General features: G+C 37.6%; 2 protein-coding genes across 3 annotated transcripts in view; one reads left to right on the top strand and one right to left on the bottom strand.

Moving 5' to 3' along the window:
* Window positions 1-3,945: 3,945 nt before the first annotated feature.
* The window catches only part of SNX3 (sorting nexin 3), a 45,304-nt gene continuing 23,363 nt past the window's right edge, over window positions 3,946-25,886 (bottom strand). For both annotated transcript variants that reach the window (XM_065911305.1, XM_065911304.1), the window contains exons 2-4: window positions 16,857-16,952; window positions 6,137-6,261; window positions 3,946-4,706 (exon numbers count right to left, since the gene is read on the bottom strand). In XM_065911305.1, the coding sequence (XP_065767377.1) occupies window positions 4,601-4,706; window positions 6,137-6,261; window positions 16,857-16,952 (327 nt within the window). In that variant the 3' untranslated portion in view covers window positions 3,946-4,600. The remainder of the gene's footprint in view (window positions 4,707-6,136; window positions 6,262-16,856; window positions 16,953-25,886) is intronic.
* Window positions 16,370-25,886, top strand: part of AFG1L (AFG1 like ATPase) — a 237,506-nt gene continuing 227,989 nt past the window's right edge. Inside the window, exon 1 of the mRNA XM_065911302.1 lies at window positions 16,370-16,420. The gene's annotated coding sequence lies outside the window, so the exon portion shown is untranslated. The remainder of the gene's footprint in view (window positions 16,421-25,886) is intronic.

Here is a 25,886-nt window from a genome sequence, read left to right as displayed (position 1 = left end):
TTAGTTCTAGAGTTGGTTGCGTTTTAATTCTCCAGGGGATCTTTCCAACCCAGGGATCAAATCCATGTCTCTCATGCCTCCTGCATTGGTAGGTGGGTTCTTTACCACTAGTGCCACCTGGGAAGACCACACTCAACCTCCACAAATTCGGTGTCACTGTATGTGTGATCCTACCGGTTTATGACTAGCAGTTCCTGCCTAGAGGTAAACAGATTTTGACCATGTCTGTCTAGATAAGCATGTCTTTCCAGATCTGAGGGTGGAGGTTTCCTCTGCAACCTCAATTCTCTGATGGGTGGGCCTAAGATAAAATAAGGTGGGTCACTGATTTTTTCACTTTGTCGAGCTTTTCCTTGTTGTGAACCCAGGATGCCAGCTTTCAAGCTTTTTACACTTTGGGGCTGAAACTCAAGTGCCATTTATCTTAAATGACCATTCCCCTCCCTCCCCTTGAACTCACGTGTCCCTTCCATCCTCACATTTGCCGTGTCTCCTCTCTGTGGCCATGTGAGTTTTTTCATGACAGTGTCCTAACAAGACTGAGTTTCTTGAGAAAAGACCCTTGTTAACCTCTTGTGTATGTTTACACTTTGCTCATGTAAAATGCTTAGTGTTGCTGTTTGATTTTGCTGAGTCACTTCCATTTATGGCACTCATTCTAAAAGGCATCTGTGGTGAGGTGTTACCTAGCACCCTGGAAACTTCCTTTTGGGCTTTTAAACAAATTTTCCTGGTCTCCAAAATCAAGGTCTTACTTCTTAGCAAGGTCAGAATAGGGTAACCTTCATTTACTATAAATCAATATTTACAAAAGTAATTTAATGTCTCAAGATAAGTCCTGACTTTTTCTTAAGTTCCTGATTTCTTTATGTAATGATCTTGTCACGTTAAGATCAAATTGAACCAAATTCCAGGAAATCAAAGGGCCTTCTACCTAAGTGCCCAAACATGGCTATTTCAGAATTACCTGTGAAGCTTTAAAAAAGAAAACCTGGACAGTCTTAGGCAGTAATTGTGGTACACAGCTAAGTTTAGGAACATAAGATACTTCTGATCAGTTACCTCGGCATGCCCCAAAGCACTTTTTATACCTACACTTAAAATCACACTAAAAAACAAAACCAATTCACATTCACTCATGCTCATCCTAGAGGACCCTGGAAATTCACCCTTTCACTCAATCAATACATTTATTGAGCATTAAGGGCTGGGTAGGTACCAAGTCACAGGCCTGGTCCTAAGAAAGAAGTGCACCAAGGCATGGCTTTTAGAGGCAGACATCTTTCCAGTGTTAATCTAGAGCCATAACATCCTGGGTAACCTTGGGCTTATTACTTAAGCTTGCAGAGCCTCAGTCTTCTCATCTGTAAAGGAGAATATTATTTACTTTATAAGGAGTTGTATGACTGATCACAAAGGAACTATCAAGGAAGACATACGCTATCCTCCTAAAATAGTTTCTAACTTGTTTCCTAGTCCAAACACTTGTATATTCTAATAATCACAGCTAGCACTCACAGAGCAGTTAACCTATAAACCAGGCAGTGTGCTAAGCTCTCTGTCCATCCACACCTTAAACAAATTTTATCTGTAAAGACTTGCAGGTGAGGAGCCTTCTCCTTTCATTGGCTATATTCACCCAGAACAGGCAAAGCAAGCTGAAGCACAGGAATGGCCCTTAATGAGAGGTCTGAGTTAAAAAGAAGCAGGATGTAATAAAAAGAAGATGCTTTCCGGCATCCAGCCCAGAGGTCATCATCACTACTGAGGGTCATGACAGCAGACCCACCCAGCAGGAAACCAAAAACCAGATAAAACTATTCAGGTACTGCCAGGGGCTTAGTGGTACCATTAGCTGTGGCTAATGCTTCATCTGTGATTCCCACTGCCATCAGAAAACTATCATTAAGCCTTTATATGTCTCAGGTCTCATGAACTGCTGTTCTGTGGATTTTACATTTGGTCTTCAACAATTGCTAAGTTACCAATAGTACCACTGCTGTTGAAACTTTACATCTGGCAGAAGTTGGGACAAGGTGATAACTTACTGAGAGGACATGGAGCTGGAGACGCTTGCTGCATAACTCACTGCCAAGTCAACTTCTTTTAGGAAGACTCTTTAAGGGTTTCTAGAAACCCTTGTGTCACTTGAGTTGATGGCACCTGCATTTTTAGTTCATAGGGTTAGAGGTGTTGCAGTTGTTTTCAGAGCTTTTTTTAAAAAAATTTACCTTTAGCTGTGCTGGGTCTTAATTGCGGTTGAGTGGGCTTTCTCTAGTTGTGGTGAGTGGGGGCTACTCTTGGTTGCAGTGTGTCGGCTTGTTGTTGTGGTGGCTTCTCTTGTTGTGGAGCAGTCTGTAGGCACACAAGCTTCAATACTTTTGGTTCACAGGCTTAGTTGCTCTGTGACATGTGGGATCTTCTGGGAACAAGGATTGAACCCATGTCTTCTGCACTGGCAGGTGGATTCCTACCACTGTACCACCATAGAAGTTCAAAGGTATTGTTTTAATGCAGACCGTGGCTTCAATTCTCTAAGAAACAACACTGAGATGTATCCTCCTACGTGAGGTAAAAACATGTTACCTAGAATAAACCACCTTTCATCTAACTTTAAACCTTCAACTTTCTAAAAGCATGCCTGCCCTAAGGAAATTGTAGAGATTAAAAGGAAGCAAGGCCAGTACAACCAATCCTAAATCACACTATCCCCTTGTCTATAAATGATCAAAATCAAAAGAATTCCACACTGAGTAGAAATGTTAGCACTGTTGACATCTTTCTGTTGTGAGAAGCAGTGCTATGTACGTTGTATGGAGTTTAGTAGCATCTTTAACCTTCTGCCTCCTAGATTCCAGTAGCATTTCCCAGTTGTGACAGCCACAAATGTCTTGCTGTATTGCCAAATGTTCCCCAGGAGGGAAAATCACCCATGCTTTGGAGGAATTACCGAGTTTAGCAAAGCTACTGTTAACTCTGTTCTGCATGCCAGAAACTTTCAATTTTACTGCATACCAACACCTTTTGATGTTCCTGACCACCTTTTTCTGCTCTCGGTGAAACATAATTCACATGCTATTTACTCTGTACCTTTATTTACAGTAATTGAAATGTCCAGTATTATGCAACTGTGACATATATAAGCAACAAGACATACTAGGGCAGTTCTGACTTCTTCCTATGACATCCATCTGCTTGGGGGGGACATCCTGGGTATTAGGCCAAGGCCTAAGCTGGTTTTCTCTCAAATGGACTGATCTGTCTCTACAGGAGACACATCTGGAGTGCGAGGGAAAACCTTCCTTACCTTGGAGTTTAACTCTAGGTCACAATGGGGCTCCAAACCACCAGATGTAGTACAGATTCAAATTAGAGACCACATTCTGGCCGCAACACAAGTTAAGCAGCAAGGAGTCCTTCCTGCATTTTCTGGTTATACAAGTCAGGCTAGAACACTATTCGAGGCTCTCTCCCTTGGTTAGAGAAGAGGAGAAAACATGCAACTTCCTAAACCAAATTAGAAAGCATGAATCTGCTAAGCAAAGGTTATTACACTCTTGCTAAGTTTGTTTAAACAAGTCACTCAGATGAGCTAGGAAGAAAATTCTTCTAAAAAATAGGAGGCATGCTATTGACTTATCTTAAAAGGATTTTTGAATAGAATGACTTGAGATTATAGAGCATTTTCCAAATACACAAAGTGCTTCATAATGACTCAATAAGCTTTAAGGAATGCTTTTTCTAGTACATCACATTTTTGTTGTTGTTGTATAAAAGAAAATACCTCCATTCAAAGGGTAGTAGCATATTTGATATCACCACTGTTTAAAGAGGAATGGAGTTACAGGAATGAGAAGTATATAATTAGTAAATAATCCCTCTCAGCAAGTGAGTTAAGCAGGAAAGCCTTCTGAAGAGAGGAAAGAAAACCCAGAGGCAACACAATCAGTGCATATCAGAAATGCATTTTTATTTTTATTTGAAAACAACTTAAATTTTAGACAAATGATTTTAGTATATAAATTTGATTTTGTTTTTATACAGAATATAAAGATTTCCCTCGTTGATCTTCCATGTGAAGGGTATTACAAGCCTGAAGGGAGATACTTTCTGCATACAAGTGTGCATCTTACGTGTAGGGTATTGGAAACCAATGTGTAGTGCCTCCACACATAAATTAGGTCAAGTGACACCACATATTAAAAGGGGGTAAGAGAAATATTCTATTAATTGGATTCAAGAAGCAAACATGACACAAAAAATTGCAGGTGAGACCAAGTAAGTTTAGTTAGGACACTGCAGGTGACACTGGAGTAACAGGTTTGTGAAGCTAGAGTGTATACCACATTAAAACAGCAAGAAAGAGCTATTTATATAGAAAGGTTGGAATGAGGGATTTTTCACTAAAGCAAATTAACTTCTTGTCAACTGCCAAAACAAAACAAAACAAAATTGAGCATATGAGTGTTAGTATACTGAAGGCATATTATACCAGTTTTTTATGCAGCATGCTAAAGTTAGTTAGAACTTCTTCACTGGTGCATATGAATCATTAAGTCATGGAAAGTTTTTTTCCCCCCCCGCCCCTTCTTGTGAAATTTCAGGCATGTCTTATTTTAGATGGAGTATAGCTTTTATCTATAATTTCATCCTGTAAAAACATGTGAAGACAACGTTCATTCTGTGCCAGAGGGTGACCAGCGACCCTAGAAATAAAAAATACAAGTTTTCAGTCCAATTTTTACAAAAGCAGGAGGGGGACCAAACATACACATTTTAAGATTAGGAAACATGAACAATTCAGTAACAATGTTACTCTGGACAGCCTACAGAGCTACAGTCTATCTGGTAACTAACTGTATATTTGCTTCCCTTCTGTCTATAAGGGTAATTTAGATAACATTTAAGCACTAGCTTTACACTGTCTCTGGCATACGTACCCAGTTAGCTTCTTTACATATTAGTTGGTGAATTCGTAAGAAAACTAAATGAATTTTAATGTTAAAAGTGAAATAACGTCATTGATTCAAAGAATATATTTTAAAGAAGAAAAAGATATAGGATCACAAGTTCAATAAAATCCCCGAATACTAAGAAACAGGCACAAATGTCCAAGGTTTTGGGGTTCTTTTTCTTTTTTGCTTGCTTTTCAAGGTTTCTATCAGACGAAATAGATCAGACTGGGCAACCAGGCTTTATTTCAAAATTTAAAAACATCCAAGCTAGCACTGCCTTTTCCAAAAAGAAAGTAGACAATGAAGGTCGTGTGCTGTATCAGATAACTAAAAGTTAAGGGCTTTGTGTAACTTTCCCTCTGTTTACCACTCACAGATCTTCAAATTACTAGATAAAAAAGTACTGCTAATAAATAAGCTCACACAACAGTATTCTCTAGGATTTGACTTTATGTGGCCAAACGCACAATTACAGTGAGCCCTTTGCAGGCATAACTCTACCTATAATTTTGGCTTTTAAAAAATGGCTATATTTAGAGAACTTTCTGGTGGGCCAGTGGTTAGGACTCTGTGCTTTCACTGCTGAGGACCCAGGTTCAATCCCTGACTGGGGAACTAAGATTGAGAAGCTCAGTCAAAATAAAACAAAACAAATACTATATCTTAAATAGGAATAAAATTAAAAGCTAGAGGCTGATTTTATTAAAAGTAGAAGATAAATGATACATTCTTACATTTTCAAAAGTATATATTTTGCCATGAAAATCTAAAATGTGCAGCTTTTACACAAGACATGCTGATAATACCTTCCATGTACAATCAAACAAAATGATTCCAACTGTATTGTTCATGCTAAAACATACCTTAAATCAAAAAGAATAAGTAAAACTATTTTTAAATGCTTTAATTTTAAATGTAATTGGCATAAATTAACCAAGAAAAGCATACAAAACTCAGGTCAACAAAAAGGTACTCCTATCACTCACTCAAGTTTATGAATATTTACCACATGATATTAAATTTGTTATGTATTTTTACTTTGTTTAAATGGTACAAAAAAGTTAGAAAATGACCTAAAGGAAAAAGTAGTTATTAGTTTGATTATCTAAATTACTAGCAGTCACCTAAAGAATCTCAGAACACTATTCACTCTTAGACCTTGAGGAAGAGAAAGCACTTACTTGTTTATAAACTGCTCCAGCCCTTGCTTCCTTTCTTCAATGAAATTGTCATCAAATATTCCATCATCTCCTCTAAAAGGAAGTTGACGCAAAAATGCTTTCCCAGGGAGTGGGGGGACTACAACCTAAAACATGGTAAGAAAGTTCTTGAACAACATGCTGGCTGAGTTGGGAAAATTTATAGAGCATAACAAGAAGACAAAGTATATCCTCACTATGAGGGCCATCCCACTGTTAAACTAGTTTATAGATATACAGTAAAAGGGACTTAATAAAAATACACTGAAAAATGATTTAGTGTTTTGGAGGCATGATAAACAAAATGGCAAGGATAGTCCATCAGACCAAAGCTCCTCAATGGCTTAATTTTCATTTTTCCTGGACTTATCAAAGCACAAGTATACAAAGGGAATAAGCAATACTGAAATAAAGGCTACCATGCCCCTCAGACAGTTTTGATGTCACTTGGTGAGAACACTGCTTTATTACAATGGTTATTGTAGAGATCAATCTGAACTCCCAATTAAATGAGGAAGTAAAATATTAACAATGTTCTTTCTGGCATGGGCAGATAAGAATTCTGTGGTCAACTCCTTCCACTTCATACCATTTGCATATAATCTTTCCTACTTGCATTTGAGGTGATGACAAAATAATCAATAATTACTACTTGTTGCCACTCTTCTATTACTAGGTTAAGAAACACATCAACTTTCTCCCAAACCCACTATCCTCCCTTTCCCCAAAGACCTGTCATTTTTTCCTTCTACAATAAAGGAACATCCCAAATTTTCCCTGTCAAAGTCTAGCTTTCTTTTAGGAACCCTCTTCTGGGCATTATCTGGAACTCAAATATTTGTTTAAATGCTGTTGCTGCTTCTTTAGTCACTAAGTTGTGTCTGACACTTTGCAACTTCATGGATGGTAACCCGCTAGCCTCCTCTGTGAGATTTCCCAGGTAAGAATAATGGAGTGGGTTGCCATTTCCTTCTCTGGGGGATCGTCCCAACCCAAGGATTGAACCCGTGTATCCTGCTTGGCAGACAGATTCTTTACCACTGAGTCACCTGGGATGCCCTTGAATTAAATAGTACCTTGCTATTTACTTCACAGGTTCGTCAGGTTCTCTATCCCAGTATTTCTCAACCATGGCACTATTAACATTTTGAACTAGATTACGTACTGAGGGGAAGGGTTTCTTGTACACTGTAGAATACCTATTCAGCAGCAGCCCGAACCTCTACCCACTCGATAGTCACCAGTAGGCACTCCACACAGACAGGCGTGACAATCACAATGGTCTCCAGACACTGTCAAATGTCTCCTGGGGGACAAAACTACCCCTCCTAGAGAACCACCAATCTCTCCTATTAATGCCTTCAAATTACGGACCCTTGTCTCAGGCTTATGGTTATTTTAAGGAAAGCTGGGCATACAAGAGAAGTTCAAATATCTGTTAAATGACTAACCACTTAGGTGAATCCTTATCTTACATTTAAACAGGGAAAAGGTGTAGGCAAACAATTCACGCAAGAAGAAATATAAACAGTAAGCACCAGTAATAAAATTATACATATTCTAAGAGGTAAAATCTAAAACCCTTGATGAAGAGTTTCTAGCCTAAAATAATAATTCAACAAGGTAAAAAAGAGAAAGATTACACAACTTCTGACAGATGCACAAAAAACAAAGAGTAAAAAAGAAACACAAAACCAATGCCCTACATAAACTTTGTAATTCCTTCCTAGATCTACTCTTCCCAGATGCCAATGATTAAGAAATCTAAAGATTTGTCATCGTCAGTTTGCTTTAGCAATCTTAAGTCTCTCCCTTATATTATAAAAGCACTTGTCAAGTTGAAGATTTGAAACCTGCAGGTAACTAGAACTGAAAAGCAGGGATTATGACCACTAGCTGCGCTCCAACAGAATAGCTATATGATGGGCAGGGAAAAACATTTGTTATCTGTAAAGCTATTATTAAAAAAAGGAATCTAGAACTACTGCATTAAAGAAATGACCACTGTTAATTCAGGGAAGAATTTAGCATGGAATTTAAAGATTACTATGTATTATCATCAACAGAGATATACTGTTACTCATACTCAAAATACTCATTGAATTGGATGGTGACATTGTAGGCAAGAGGATTAATCACCTACAAAAATCATGAATGGTTTCAGTTAACAAAGATCTTCAACATCAAATTATTTTTGCTTAAGCAGTCTGAAAAGATCTACTTAGAATTCTCACACCAATTTAAAAAATCATGTGTCTGATGATATGTGTGTGTGTGCAAGATGAGGACAGGAGGATATCTGGCCAGCATAATATAGTGAAAGCATACTGAAATAAAAGCTAAAAAACTAAACCATAATGACTAATAAACACAATAAATTTCACCAACTTTCTCATCTAGTGTAACAGATCTTAAGTAGAAGTAGCAATATATAAATAAAACAACTTGATTAACCGTTCTTAGCAATTTTGTTGTTGTTCAGTTGCTCAGTCGTGTCCAACTCTTTGCGACACCATGGACTGCAGCACAGCAGGCCTCCCTGTCCTTCATTATCTCCTGGAGCTTGCTCAAACCCATTGAGTCCAATGGACTCAATGAGTCCATTGAGACGGTGATGTGATTCCACCATCTCATCCTCTGTCGTCCCCTTTTCCTCCTGCGTTCAATCTTCTCCAGCATCAGTGTCTTTTCTAATGAGTCAGCTCTTCACATCAGGTGGCCAAAGTACTGGAGCTTCAGCTTCAGCATCAGTCCTTCTAATGAATATTCACAGTTGATTTCCCTTAGGATTGACTGGATTGATCTCCTTGCAGTCCAAGGACTTTCAAGAATCAGTTCAGTCGCTCAGTCATGTCCGACTCCTTGCGACCCCATGAATCGCAGCATGCTAGGCCTCCCTGTCCATCACCAACTCCTGAAGTTTACTCAAACTCAAACTTTCAAGAATACCCAAATGTAAATACAACTTTCACACAGGTTAAATGCCCAAAATAATTAACTGATCTAATGTTAAAAGTGAAGTACTATGCTTCAAAGGACATCATCAAGTGAAAACAATCCACAGGATAAGATAAGATTTTTGCAAACTGTAAATCTGATAAGAGACTTCTAAGAGTTTCTTTTTAATATATTCTACATACAACTCAATAATAAAACAAACTCAATTAAATGGGCAAAGGATCTGAAAAAAAAAAATTACTCCACCAAAATAATGGCTGATACATAAGTACCTAAAAAGATGATCATCATTAGCCATCAGGAAAATGAAAACCACAATGAGACACCATTTCGTACATGCTAAGAAAGCAATAATAAAGAAATTAGATTAAAAAAAGAAATTAGATAATACTAAGTGTTGGTGAGGATGTGGAGAAAAGTGGAACCTTCATACACTGTTGGGGAAAATGTAGTTGCTTTGGAAAACAGTCTGGGAATGCCTCAAAAAGTTAAACAGTTATCATATGGCGATAAATCCACTCCTAGGTTTATCAGTTCAGTCGTTCAAGTGTGTCTGACTCTTTGTGATCCCATGGACTGCAGCACACCAGGTTTCCCTATCCATCACCAACTCTTGGAGCTCACTCAAACTCATGTCCATTGAGTCAGTGATGCCATCCAACCATCTTATCCTCTGATGTCCCCTTCTTCTCCGCCTTCAACCTTTCCCAGCATCAGGATCTTTTCAAATGAGTTAGTTCTTCGTATCAGGTGGCCAAAGTATTGGGAGTTTCAGCTTCTACATCAGTCCTTCCAATGAATATTCAGGACTTATTTCTTTTAGGGCTGATTGGCTGGATCTCCTTGCAGTCCAAGAGACTCTTAAGAGTCTTCTCCAACACCATGGTTCAAAAGCATCAGTTTTTCGGTGCTCAGCTTTCTTTATAGTCCAAGTCTCACATCCACATATGACTACCGGAAAAACCATAGCTTTGACTAAACAGACCTGTGTTGGTAAACTAATGTCTCTGGCTTTTTAATACGCTGTCTAGGTTGGTCATAGCTTTTCTTCCAAGGAGCAAGCGTCTTTTAATTTTATGGCTGCAGTCACCATCTGAGTGATTTTGGAGCCCCCCAAAATAAAGTCCCTCACTGTTTCCCCATCTATTTGCCATGAAGTGATGGGGCCGGATGCCATGATCTTAGTTTTTTGAATGTTGCGTTTTAAGCCAGCTTTTTCAGTCTTCTCTTTCACTTTTATCAAGTGGCTCCTTAATTCTTCTTTGCTTTCTGCCATAAGAGTGGTGTCATCCGCATGTCTGAGGTTACTGATATTTCTCCTAGCAATCTTGATTCCAGCTTGTGCTTTCTCCAGCCTAGCGTTTATCATGATGTACTCTGCATATACGTTAAATAAGCAGCGTTGATGTACTCCTTTCCCGATTTGGAACCAGTCTTGTTGTTCCATGTCCAGTTCTAACTGTTGCTTTGTGACCTGCATACAGGTTTCTCAAGAGGCAGGTGAGGTGGTCTGGTATTCCCATCTCTTGAAGAATTTTCCAGTTTATTGTGATCCACACAGTCAAAGGCTTTGGCATAGTCAATAAAGCAGAAGTAGATGTTTTTCTGGAACTCTTCTGCTTTTTCGATGATCCAACGGATGTTGGCCATTTGATCTTTGGTTCCTCTGCCTTTTCTAAATCTAGCTTGAATATGTGGAAGTTCACGGTTCACATACTGCTGAAGCCTGGCTTGGAGAATTTTGAGCATACCCAAGAGATATAAGAGATATATACCCAAGAGATACAAACACATGTCCATGCAAAAACCTGTACATGAATGTTCACAGCAGCATTATTCACAAGAGTCAGCAGGAAAAACTCAAATGTCTGCCAATGATAAACATGTAAATAAAAACTGATATATCCATACAAAAGAATAAAGAACTGAAGTAGTGATTAACAGTACAACAGGATGAACCCTGAAAATACACTCAGTGAAAAAAGCCAGACAGAAAAGACTACATATTCTATGCTTCTATTTATACAAAATGCCCAGAACAAGAAAATCCATAAAGAAAGAAAATCAGTGGTTGTGAGGGTTGGGTGAGGAGAAATAGGTAATGATAACGAATGGGAATGGGGTTTCTCTTAGAGAGAGATTACAATGTCCTAAAACTGACTATAGTAATGGTTGCACAATGCTGAATATACTAAGAACCAGTGAATTAATACAGTTTAAATTGGTGAGTTGTGGACTTCCTTTGTGGCACAGTGGACAGGAATCTGTCTGCCAGTGTGGGGGACACGGGTTTGATCCCTGGGCTGGGCAAGATTTCACATGCTGGAGAGCGACTAAGGCTGTGCACAACAACTAAGCCCGCCTTCTGCAGCCTGAGAGCTGCGAACACTGCAGCCCGTGTGCCTAACGCCTGTGCTCCACAACAAGAAGCCACCTCAGTGAGAAGCCCACACAGGGCTACAGACAGCGGCCCCCGCTCACACAATTAGAGAAAGCCCATGCAGGGCCAAAAATAAACAAACATAAAAACTGGTGAACTGTATGGCATTTGAGTTATGTCAATAAAGCTGTCATGAAAAAAAGTGATGTATACATTTATGAAATGCTTATTAAACACTCCAGTAGGCCAGGTACTATGTTAGGCAAAGTCAAAAGCCCATCAAGACACTTCTTGTTTTGGAAGTTTTGGCCATAGCAATCAGAGCAGAAAAAGAAATAAAAGGAATCCAGACAGGAAAAGAAGAAGTAAAACTCTCACTGTTTGCAGATGCCATGATCCTCTACATTGAAAACCCTAAAGACTCTACCAGAAAATTAGTAGAGCTAATCAATTAATATAGTAAAGTTGCAGGCTATAGAATCAACACACAGAAATCCCTTGCATTCCTATACACTAACAATGAGAAAACAGAAAGAGAAATTAAGGTAACAATTCCATTCACCATTGCAATGAAAAGAATAAAATACTTAGGAATATATCCACCTAAAGAAACAAAAGACCTATATATAGAAAACCATAAAACACTGATGAAAGAAATCAAAGAGGACACAAATAGATGGAGAAATATATCGTGTTCATGGATTGGAAGAATCAATATAGTGAAAATGAGTATACTACCCAAAGCAATCTATAGATTCAACACAATTCCTATCAAGCTACTAACGGTATTTTTCACAGAACTACAACAAATAATTTCACAATTTGTATGGAAATACAAAAAACCTCGAATAGCCAAAGCAATCTTGAGAAAGAAGAATGGAACTGGAGGAATCAACCTGCCTGACTTCAGACTCTACTACAAAGCCACAGTCATCAAGACAGTATGGTACTGGCACAAAGACAGAAATATAGATCAATGGAACAGAATAGAAAGCCCAGAGATAAATCCACGAACCTATGGACACCTTATCTTTGACAAAGGAGGCAAGGATATACAATGGAGAAAAGACCACCTCTCTAACAAGTGGTGCTGGGAAAACTGGTCAACCACTTGTAAAAGAATGAAACTAGAACACTTTCTAACACCATACACAAAGGTAAACTCAAAATGGATTAAAGATCTAAATGTAAGACCAGAAACTATAAAACTCCTAGAGGAGAACACAGGTAAAACACTCTCTGAGATAAACCACAGCAAGATCCTGTATGACCAACCTCCCAGAATACTGGAAATAAAAGCAAAAAGCAAAAATAAACAAATGGGACCTAATTAAACTTAAAAGCCTTTGCACAACAAAGGAAACTATAAGCAAGGTGAAAAGACAGCCTTCAGAATGGGAGGAAATAATAGCAAATGAAGCAACAGACAAAGAATTAATCTCAAAAATATACAAGCAGCTCCTGCAGCTCAATTCCAGAAAAATAAACAACCCAATCAAAAAATGGGCCAAAGAACTAAACAGACATTTCTCCAAAGAAGACATACAGATGGCTAACAAACACATGAAAAGATGCTCAACATCACTCATTATTAGAGAAATGGAAATCAAAACCACAATGAGGTACCATTACATGCCAATCAGAATGGCTGCTATCCAAAAGTCTACAAGCAATAAATGCTGGAGAGGGTATGGAGAAAAGGGAACCCTCTTACACTGTTGGTGGGAATGCAAACTAATACAGCCATTATGGAGAAGAATGTGGAGATTCCTTAAAAAACTGGAATTAGAACTGCCATATGACCCAGCAATCCCACTCCTGGGCATACACAATGAGGAATCCAGATCTGAAAGACACACGTGCACCCCAATGTTCATTGCAGCGCTGTTTATAACAGCCAGGACATGGAAGCAACCTAGATGCCCATCAGCAGACGAATGGATAAGGAAGCTGTGGTACATATACACCATGGAATATTACTCAGCCATTAAAAATAATACATTTGAATCTGTTCTAATGAGATGGATAAAACTGGACCTATTAAACAGAGTGAAGTAAGCCAGATAGAAAAACACCAACACAGTATACTAACGCATATATATGGAATTTAGAAGGATGGTAACGATAACCCTATAGGCAAGATAGAAAAAGAGTCACAGATGTATAGAACAGACTTTTGTACTCTGTGGGAGAAGGCGAGGGTGGGATGATTTTAGAGAATAGCATTGAAACATGTATATTATCAATTGTGAAATAGATCGCCAGTCCAGGTTGGATGCATGAGATAAGTGCTCGGGGCTGGTGCACTGGGAAGACCCAGAAGGATGGGATGGGGAGGGAGGTGGGAGGGGGGTTCAGGATGGGGAACACATGTACACCCATGGCTGATTCATGTCAATGTATGGCAAAAACCACTACAATATTGTAAAGTAGTTAGTCTCCAACTAATATAAATAAAAGAAGGAAAAAAAAGCAAACAGGAAGGTAAATACAAAACAACAAAAAAAGATACTTCTTGTCCTAAATCAGACAGAAAAAGACAAATACTGTATGATCCCACTTTTGTGTGGAATCTAGAAGAGCTGAACTCATAGAAACAGAGAGTAGTATTAATAGATTAGTGGTTTTCAGGGGTGGGGGGTAGGGAAAATAGGGAGATATTCGTCGAATGGTACAAACTTTCAGTTAAAGAATGAGTAAATTCTGGAGATCTGCGTGCTGTGCTGTGCTAAGTCGTTTCAGTCACGTCCAACTCTGTGACCCCATGGACTATAGCCCACAAGGTTCCTCCATTCATGGGATTCTCCAGGCAAGAATACTGGAGTGGGCTGCCATGCCTTTCTCCAGGAGGGTCTTCTGGAGCGTTAATGTATAGCATTGTAACTACAGTTAACAAGATTGTATTATAGTCTTAAAAGTTGCTAACAGAAACAGAGTTTGAATGTTACTGCCACCACCAACAAAACAAAAGGCTTCTATGTGATGTGACAGATGTATTAACTAACCTTACTATGGTAATCATTTCATAAGATATACATATATCAAATCATCATGTTATACAACTTAAATTTATACAATGCTATTTGTCAATTATATCTCAAATAAAGGTGGGGGGAGAAAAGACACTTCTCCCTATGGTCATAAAAAATTTCTCCTTTGTAACTTAAAACTTTCCTAACTTGTTTTGTACATTTAGATCTTCAAACCATCTGTAATTTATATACAGCAAATTATAAATCTTTATTCCCAAATAACCACGTTTCAACCCCATTTGCTGAATATAAATTCTTTTCTATACTAATTAACAAAGTTATTTTTGTTATGAACTAAATTTCCAATAAACACATGGTCAGCTTCGAAATTCTCTGACATTCTGCAAGTCTATTTGCTCATCCCTAAAGCAATACTTTGCCAACAAAGATCTGTATAGTCAAAGCTATGGTTTTTCCAGTACTCATGTATGGATGTGAGAGCTGGACCATAAAGAAGGCTGAATGCTGACGAATTGATGCTTTCAAATCGTGGTGCTGGAGAAGACTCCTGAGAGTCCCCTGGACAGCAAGGAGATCCAACCAGTCAATTCTAAAGGAAATCAACCCTGAATATTCACTGGAAGGACTGATATCAAAGCTGAAGCTCCAATACTTTGGCTACCTGATGCAAAGAGCCAACTCACTGGAGAAGAGCCAACTCATTGGAAAAGACCCTGATGCTGGGAAAGACAGGGCAAGAGAAGAAAGCGACAGAGGATGAGATGGTTGGATGGCATCACTGACTCAATGGACACGAGTCTGGGCAAATTTAGGGAGATAGTGAAGGACAGGGAAGTCTGGCGTGCTGCAGTTCGTGGGGCTGCAGAGAGTCAGACATGACTTGGTGACTGAACAACAACAACAAAGCAATACTATACTGCTTTAATTACCATAGCTTTAACATATGCTGATGTCTGCAGGTGCTAAATCACTGGTAAAAGTAATTTTTGGCTATTCTTGCACTTTCTTTGATTCTAAAACTCTTATCTGCAGGCTTATAAAGAACTCCATTAAGATTTCTATTGGAATTTCACAAATTTATAAATAAGTTAGGAGATACTGCCTTATTTCTGTTGGGTCTACTGCTAAAATGCCAGCTCTAAGTGAGCCCTTCCCTTGACCATCCTATATGAGACTAGCACTCTCTATTTTCCTTAGATTTTTTTTTAGAGCATATTACCATCTGACATATTATATAATCTTACTATTTTTTTCTGGTTTCCTTTTCACCACCACCCCGACTTCCCTTTAATAAAGTGCCAGAAAATGGGGGACCTTCACTTGTTCACAGCTCTATCTGCAACTCACATAATATATAGAATGAACTTTCAAATATTTATAAATGAATCTTCAGAAGTGAATATTCCAAACCAGGAATGTAGTATTTGTTTGTAAGGTCTTCTTTTTGCCTTTCAATGAAGTTTTAAGGTTTTCTTTACATGGGCCTTATACTTTCAGTTTTACTTGGAAATATTTTATACTTGGATATTCTTTAGAGTAAAACTATTTTTCCATTTTTGATGTAATGCTATGACTTGTATATGTTGCTCTTGCCACATTTATAAATCCAGCCACATTTATCTGGTTAAGAAAGATTTCCTTCTTTTTCTATCTTAGTATGCTTCAGAAGGAAGCACAAGCTAGTCTTTGAGTGTACTTTCATCATTCTGAGGGTACTTTGCAAGACTCCATGCTATGTATGTCATTCTGACGTAGGGCGAGACTTTGTTTTCTCTATTTTGCAGCCAAAGCCACCAAGTTTTCTTCTAAGAGAAGACAGCTCTTACCAGGACATGTAACAGTGGTTTAAAACTGCAGGTAGCAGCCTAAAGGCAGGTCACGGCCGTCACTTAAAAAGTGAGTCTGACGATTATGGGACCGATCACACAGATTAAGGTAAGTACTGGTTTATGGTATTTCTGTTACATATAAATGTGTGATAAGAAAAATGTAGAGTCAGTTAAAAAAAACAAACCTGCAAATACAACGCAATAGGAGATGTACTGAGAAGAGAAACTTAGCAAGGGTGGGAGGAGAAAGTAAACAGGAAGACGAGAAAAAGGAAGGAAGCGATAGCAAGAAAGTTCTAAGACGTGTCATGTACGTGTGAGTCAGCAAAGGCCTCCGTGGGCCACTGAAGTAGACAAGAGAAGGAAGAGTTCTAAGGAAAAGCTACACACTTCCCCTTCTCCTAGGAAATAAAATGAAACTGAACTATTTGGGGGAAAAAAATTGCTTTTACTCATTTTATTCAAGATTATTTTCCTGAGAGGTCTTAAACATTAAAATTTGGAATGTTTTGCTTTAAAGTAACATTACAAATCATTCTTACCTTGCTCTCTCTTTCTAGTTCACTTCGCAGCCATTCAAAGTCACTGTATCTTCTTCTAACGGTAGATTCCTTCAGCTTGAAAATAGGCAGATTTGTCTGAAACAAATAAAAAAAAATCACTCCTAAACTGAAGCATGTTACAGGGATTTCAAACAGCTGGGGGTAGGGCAGAATCTATTGTCAAAGTGATAAAATGACAAGCCCAGTTACCTTAAGAAAATCATAAAAGTTATTAAGATGACATTTTACCTTTAATAAAGCTTAGCTGTTAAAAAAATATACCAGAATACAATTTTTTAAATGCACATTTGTACATACGCTTTTGGATGTCATTCTTCCTGAAGTCAGTTACATAAATACAGGTCATTTTTTCTATTTTCAGTAAGTGGTAAAAATGTCATAGGAGTGAGATGAAGCCAGCTCTGATTGCTATACAGTTTAGTATACAATGCTTATAGGGGAAACAGAGCTTTACTAGCTTGAAATGAAATACAAAATATTTTGTTATTATGACTAGAAGTTTCATAATAAAAGAAAAGAATAAAGGACGATTACTCTTAATGGTCTTCTTAAAAAAGCCAAAAAACAGCAGGGAAAGAGTGCAATGTGCTCTTACTGTCAACAGGAAATCAGGAGTCATACACATAAGGTCCAGAGCTTTCAGACTGAGGGCAACTTTAGGAACTGAAAACATAATGCCCAGTACTTCAGGGTACGTCAGAATGGAAGACTGTTCTTTACAAGAAAGACCACTTCTGTCAAATTCTAAACTTAAAGAATCAAGAATAGATTTTAATTGCACATGTCACAAAAGTTGGTGCAAATAACCTAACATAATTAATGCCATAATATACTGAAAATGCTATTTAATACTATACACTCTCAGATTATATTTTGTTCTTTAAGCGGTCTTTGCACTTGTAGAACCGCAAACTCTATTAAAGCTGAAAAGAAAAAGTGGCACCGGAAGGAAAGACTGACTTCTTAACAGAGACATCATCATCATCATGTAAAATTCCCCTTAAGAAAATTCCAATCACTTGTTAAACTTAATGCCCTAGTAAGTGTCATTTAGTAAAAGAAAAGCTTTTTATTCAGGACCTTAAACCCGTTTTGTAGTGGTTTCAATTTTTCCCCAACGTGTTTTAACTTCTCTATGTTGTACACCTTATAGCTTGGAACCTTCTACAGATGCTACTGGGCATAACACTGTATAGATTTCAAGCATGAAACCAAATCTCACAAGAGGTTTAAAAGCACTTGAATTTTCTTTCCCAGGTAACCACAACATTTGTTCATTGTATTAATGACTAAGAGCAAAATTGCACCTAACAAGACTCTTATTATACTAAAAGTCAAGCTTATATTTAGAGATGCTGGCTTGCTGTACAAGAGGGGTATTCTCATTACCCACAGGGAATAAAATTAGGTCCCCTGGAGAGCAAGATGGTAATTCCCAGAAAGAAAGCACTGGATTATTTCTCTCTAATTTCACCCATTGGCTTTTTAACCAAGTTCACCCTTCCACACTAAAATATTAAGTCTTTGTAAGTGTCTAAAGATAGAAAGGCCTTTACAGAATAGAGTGTTTTCTGCAGGTGAGATTTTACATTTTGAATTCCCTCCTCTCAAATTACCTTACAAAAGGGATTAGCTGCTCTCTTTATTCAGTATGTTAAGATCAAGCTTGTGAAAAGAGTTCCCTAAGAATTTTCATACTTCTGGGTACGGAAGTCTATAAAGTTAATCTCTGAAACAACATATCAAGCTTACAGGTACAATGTTGAGGGAAGAATGCCAATTCAGCTCATTTTACCTCCATTTTCCCTTTTGAACTTTTGACACAATCATGATTATATCTGATTCACTTTAATAGATGGGTAGTAGGAAGGAGAAAAAGTCCACTCCTTTCTGTGACTAGGTAATAGACTGAAGATTATATATTAAAAAAGGATCATGGTTAGTTTAAGAAAATGTCATAGTTTTCTCAGCTGGCTATTTTTCTTTATATGAAGACTGCTTTAGAGTTTTGATAAAGTCATATCAAGTAATTTTATTATTTGCCTACTACATTTAGAGTGTGCCTGTTAACTTCTCCTTGATCATCACAAGGACTTTCAATTCAAATTGATCAGCATACAAATAAAAGATGCTGAGGTTTTTTTGTTTAAGTCACTGAACTATCACTTTTAATTACAAACACTCATGATTGGTAAAACTTTCAACTTATTTAACCCTTATAAAATATTGTATTTTGGTTTTCTAAAGAGAAAAGAGTAAGAGTAATGTTTTTCTCCTACAGTTTTGGAAGGATTCAACTATCATTACAGTTTAAGAACATCTACAAAAGGGCATAGTGCTAGATAAGATGGGGAATATAATGATGAGTAAGATGCAGTCTTGGCCCTTATGAAGCTTATATTTGATTATAAGCAAATAGTATAAAAATACTGTACATTATCAACAAAATCAAAGTTGAAAGACCACAAACTGTAGACAAATATCTGCAATATAAAACAGAGATAATTTCATTAAAATGTAAAGAACTTAAAAATTAGTAAAAGATAAAGATGAGTAAATTGACAGACAGAGAAACTATGTCAATAACGTTCAGCTTCACTCACACAAGAAATGACAGACAAAACAGTAAGATCCCATTTTCACTTATCAGACAGGCAGGTATTCAATTTTAATATCCAGTGACGGTGAAGATAGATAGGCATCTAAAAAACTTACTGCTAATAGTGAAAACAACCTTAAAGAAGGGCGTTTTGGTGACATCCGTCACTCTTTTAAATGCATATTATCTTTTGAGCCAACAATTCAACCAAGAATTATCCTATGAATATTTCCACATATGCAAAAAGGTATCAGTACATAGAAATTCACTTGAACATCATTTATATAATAGCAAAAAAAAAAAAAAAATCCCAGAAACTGAAAATCTTATTAAACTGCTACTAATATAAAATGAAATATTATATGCTTTTACAAAATGTAACTCAGCCAAAGACTGATCAGGAAGCTTCCCTGAGATGTGTTAAGTATAGGAAGTTTCAGAACAGCATCTGTATGATACCATTTGTGTAATTTTTTTTAAAAGCATAAAGGACCTGATAACTGATTTGGTCAGTATCTTTTAATATATGGAGTCAGTCATACTACAGGAAGACAGTTGAGAATGATGAAAATACCATGAACTACATGCAGAGAAGAAAACAGTGTATTCAGGAAGTAATTCTTGAGCATGCTAAACCACAGGAGATGGTGGGAAATAAAACTGAAAGCCTGAATATCTGGCTAACGTATCTCCCTGTGAGCACCAGGAGTTAACAGACATCTCTGAACAGGAATATATCTTAAAAAAAAAAAATAACAGAGAAGTTACTACAAATTCAACAGATTAGCCACATACACACCAAAGAGCAGCATGGAAAGCTGGCTCATCCTTGTTACGCACAAGAGCATTATTTATTCATTTTTAGTAACCATGTATGATGCTAGATATTAACTAGACTTACTTTTCCAATGTATACAAATATAAAATCATTATGGTGTACACCTGAAACTAATATGTCAATTATTCCTTAGAAAGAAAAAGGGATGGTTCTAGTTAGTTTTAAGTTTTATCTGCTTGAAGAGTATGGGAAAGAGACAGGCTGAGGCAAATTATAGCAAAAATTCTTTAAAGTTTTTCTTTTGGATATCATTTAAAATGCTTCTGATTTATCCAGAGAGAAATAAGGCTGAATTCTGAAATTAAATGTAAATCAGACTTAACAATGTGAAGATGACTAAAACTTTTGAAACTTAAAAGGCAAGATTTAGTATTTTCTCATCCTTACATTCAAATCTTATTTTTTAAAAAGTTGCTCTAGTTTGTCAAGCTGAGCATAAACTAGAAACTACTATTTTCCTCCATCTATAGGTCATTTTACCTAACAGATGAAAGTGTCAAACTCAGCCACTTGTATGAAATAACAGCATTTGAGGAACACTGACCTCAGACAGGCAAAACTAAAGCCAATCATTAGGCAAAAATCATAAACTAAGCCACACCTGGCAGCTATTTGTGTAGGTATGTGATATTAGTGAATGCTCAAAGTGAGTTTGAGTAACCTTGGTCTATTTTAGACTTTTCAATTCCATTCATGGAGTTATGAATGTCTGGAAAAGCAAAGACAAAGGTACCTATAAACATTTATATTAACCATTGTCATATATATAAGAAATTGCAAATTAAAAATAATTTAAACCTATGTCAGGGTTGTGGCCCAAACTAACATTTAAAAAGCAGAGAATTATAATCATTTGCCCCCCAAAAAGTTAAATTGGCTGCTTGGAATCTATAAAGTCTATAAAAACTATTTTATTCTACATTCAAAATATGCTTCTGTTAATCATTATAAGCCAAATCCTAGTTAAATGTCACCACTATTTAACAATATTTTTGGGGAAAACTGTAACACAGTTTTAACTGTGTTTTAACTGTAACTATGTGTGTGTGCTCAATCACTAAGTCGTGTCCAACTCATTCGCAACCCCAGGGAATATAGCACACCAGGCTGCTCTGTCCATGGGATTCCCCAGGCAAGAATACTAAACAGGGTTGCCATTTCCTTCTCCAGGGGATCTTCCCAACCCAGGGATCGAACCTACATCTCCTGTGTCTCCTGCACTGCAGGTGGATTCTTTACCACTGAGCCACCCGGAAAGCCCTAACTATAACACAGTTTTAATTATAACTATGTACAACATAGTGATTCAGGATTTTTTAGATATTATACCCCATTTAAAGTCATTATAAAATACTGGCTATATTCCTTGTGCTATACAATATATCCCTGTAGCTTATTTATACTATATATGCCTTGTTATCTCTTTAAGTCTTCTTCAATCTAGAGCAATCCTCCTGCCCCTTCGCCATTTAAGACAGTGACAATTTCAAAGAGTGCAGGCCAGATATTTGAGAGATATTATATCCCTGAGTTTGTCCTTTTCCTCATGACCAGTTCCATGTCGTTCATCTTTGTCAGGAATGTTCCTATTGGCAGGAATACTGAAGCCTTCTCAGTACCCCACATCAGAAAGAACACGATGTCAGCTTGTCCTGCTGTTCGCTCATTTGGTGAAGGTGAGGTCAGTTAGATCTCTCTCATGTAAAGTTACTTCTTTTCCTCTTATATTGAGTTTTTTTTTTTTTCCTTGCACTTACCTTTCATAATAAAATTTAGTGCCATTTGGAATTTACCCAGCTAGATTTAAAACCTATGGAATTGGCAAAGCACAGAATGAATTCTTAAGAGAATTCACTTTTAGGGGAAGTTATCTGCCTGACTTTAACCATTAGGACAGAGAGTGGCTTACTGCAGGAAAACCCCATTCTGCCAGATAGAGTGTGAACACACAGATGTGTAAGCACATGTTTGCAATTTGTTCATTCAAAAAAATTAAGATTTATAGTCTACTTGGCTAGAATGAAGCCATAGATATTTGTTACTTATCCTATGCAAAATTCAGGGCAATTCTCAAGCTTCTGTGTAGCTTATGAAAAGGTGATGGACTAGTCATTATGTAAGAAACCTGGGACATTCGGAAAACTAGAAAAGAACAAGAGTAACCCTATTCAGGGCTTCCCTGGTGGCTCAGAAGGTAAAGAATCCACCTGCAATGCAGGAGACCTGGGTTCAATCCCTCAGTCAGGAAGATCCCCTGGAGAAGGGAATGACTACCACTCCAGTATTCTTGTCTGGAGAATCCCACAGACAGAGGAGCCTGGCAGGCTACAGTCCATGGAGTCACAGAGTCAGACATGACTGGGTGACTAACACATACTAACACACACAACCCTGTTCAAAATTATTCTGTTGCTCTTTACTTTTCCTAATAACATACCAAAAAACAAAACTCCAAAGGGATAAAATGTTATGAGAGATGCCTATACACCTGATACTCTTAAACTGCTATTTATATAAAAGAGAAACTACTAGTCATTTCCCACAAGGTATTACTAACCACATAAGGTAAAACCATCAGGAATTCAAATGGACATTATACACTACAGAACAGATTTCAAAACCATGGTACAGAGCTCTAAAACAAGTGCTCCCTTCACGTTCAGAGGAAATGGCCACATTACTGGTCTCCAAAAAGCTAGGTCTTACACACTTACACAGGCTGACCTATCAAAGTCAGCAGCTCACAGATACCTGATATGTAACCCGATTATCACTGATAGCCAAGCAGAAAACCAAGCCTCAAAATGTGGTCACCTGAATACAGCTTAACAATAGATATTCGAAAAATGTTTACTAGGTGTTTCTAGCATTTCTTCAGATAGTGTCATGTGTACATCTGAAAAAAGAGACTGGCAACGACATCAAAAGTATACTCAATAGGCCATACTCTATTCAACCAATCCTAAGAGATGTAAATGGATGCCTCACTTCAGTTCTCATTAAAAGGCTGTATTTCTTCAAATATCTACATCTAGAGATAAAGGATAAGCTGAGAAGTGCTTAAGCTATTACCTCGTCCTTCAGTACTTTTGATACTTGTTTTACCCAATCTGGAACAGCATGAATAACTGGAGATATGGTTTATAACCTAGATGAACTCTAAATATGGCTTGGGAGAAGTCATTTAAGCAAAGAATAAGCTTTTAGTCTGGAGAACCTTTGAAATGTAGATTGTCATTAAGCCAAGGTATTGTGTTTAGTTTCTTTTTTTTAAATAAGGACGTGGCCTTCCAGTGATACAATTTCCTGTTATTTTAGAAGAAGTATCCTTTATGGTATAACTTCTGAAACAGTAAGAGAAGACATTATCGAGACTAGTTTAATGTATAAACCAAGTAATTTTATGTATGTCTTCTACTTTGTCCATATTCTTCATTTGTGAATGACAAGATTTATTTGTGAGCTCAAGCAAGATCTTCAATGAGCAACCTTTAATGAAACTGTGCAGTAATAATTCTACTGTAAAGGAAAATTTGTTCTTAATAGTTCTTGAACACTTACATAATCCTACAAGTTTCTGCTGAAAGAAAACTGCCTATTAATAGCACAGGACCTATTCTGAACAATTTTTAAAGTGCAAAACTATTTTCCATCTCTTTCCAACTTGCCTAATTGTAAGAATCACTTCAAGAGGTTTTAAACACACTCCCATCCCCATACTCTTAAGTGTCCTCATCTAGAGAATCTCATTCAAATTAGTATGGGTTGAACTCCAAACATCAGTATTTTTAGGGGATTCTAAGTTACAACCATGGTCAAGAAGCACTGCCCTAGACTTACTAAAGGTGAAACAGAATACTGGGTGCTTAGGAATCTGTATGATCCCTAGTGCTTCTGGTTTAGTCAGGACAGATAAGGGCAATATTTTACATCCTCAAGGATTTGGAACTGACACTATGAGAACAATGGAAATAGGATACAAAGTCACCAAAAATAAAACCACAATGTAGAAATCAGTGAAAGAATACTAGTTAAGAAGCTCTGGACTTCCCTGGTCTTCTGGTGGTTGAGAATCCACCTGGCAATGCAAGGGATAAGGGTTTGATCCCTTATCCAGGAAGATTGCACGTGCCACAAGGCAAGTAAGTCCTTGCACCACAACTACTGAAGCCTGGGCACCCTGGAGCCCATGCTCCACAGTAAGAGAAGCCACAGCAATGAGGAGCCCATGCACCAAAACAAAGCCCCTGCTCACTGCAACTAGAGGAAACCTGCACAACCATGAAGACCTAGCATGGCCAAAAGTAAACATAACAAATACAAATAAAAGAAGCCCTTTTCAGTAAGTGTATTCTAAACTCCTAGTTATGCATTACCAGGCACATATGGATTACAGAGATCTGAAAAAAAAAATCCTCCTTAAGAGATATTTACAGCATAAAACTGGGGGGTTGGATAGAAGAGAGCAAAGTAGTCTTCCAAGACTTAAAACCTTTATCAACTATAATTCATTGTAGACTTATTACTGTTTAGATGAAAGGGTGGAAACCCACACTAAAGTAATCAGGGTAGAAACGAAACAGACATAAAAACATACAAAGATGAATGTATTAAGTTTGCATGGCAGGCTCATTGGAAGTATCCATACCAAAAAAAAGAAAAAGAACAGTGGTACATGCTCATTTGCAGATATGTCATTCTAATACATGACTGACCCTTGAACGATGCTGGAGGTTACGGACACTGACCCTCCTGAGAGTTGAAAATCCAAGTATAATTTATAGCTGGTCCTGTATATAGAGGTTCCTCCATATTTGCAGTTCTGCATCCACAGATTCAACTGACCACGGATTGTGTAGTCCTGTAGTATTTACTACTGAAAAAAGTCCATAAATAAGAGGACCCATGCAGTTCAAGCCCATGTTGTTTAAGGGCCAAGTACTGTGCAAGGAGCTAAGTAATACCTGGTTAAGAGGCTTTTAAAAATATTTAAGCATTGCAAAAAAGTGCTTCATTTCACATGCTAGCAAAGTAATGCTCAAAATTCTCCAAGCCAGGCTTCAACAGTATGTGAACTGAGAACTTCCAGATGTTCAAGCTGGATTTAGAAAAGGCAAAGGAACCAGAGATCAAATTGCCAACATCTGCTGGATCACAGAAAAAGCAAGAGAATTCCAGAAAAACATCTACTTCTGCTTCACTGACTATGCCAAAGCCTCGCAGTCCGTTGTGTGGATCACAACAAACTGTGGAAAGTTCTTCAAGAGATGGGAATGCCAGACCACCTTGCCTGCCTCCTGTGAAACCTGTATGCAGGTCAAGAAGCAACAGTTAGAACTGGACACAGAACAACAGATTGCTATATTGTCACCCTGCTTATTTAACTTCTATGCAGAGTATATCATATGAAATGCTGAGCTGGAAGAAGCACAAGCTGGAATCAAGATTGCTGGGAGAAATATCAATAACCTCTGATATGCAGATACCACCACCCTTATGCCAGAAAGCGAAGAGGAACTAAAGAGCCTCCTGATGAAGGTGAAAGAGGAGAGTGAAAGCTGGCTTAAAATTC

The sequence above is a fragment of the Muntiacus reevesi genome, chromosome 19 (genome assembly GCF_963930625.1).
Source record: "Muntiacus reevesi chromosome 19, mMunRee1.1, whole genome shotgun sequence".
Lineage (NCBI taxonomy): Eukaryota > Metazoa > Chordata > Mammalia > Artiodactyla > Cervidae > Muntiacus > Muntiacus reevesi.
This window is presented reverse-complemented; position numbering and strand designations above follow the sequence as displayed.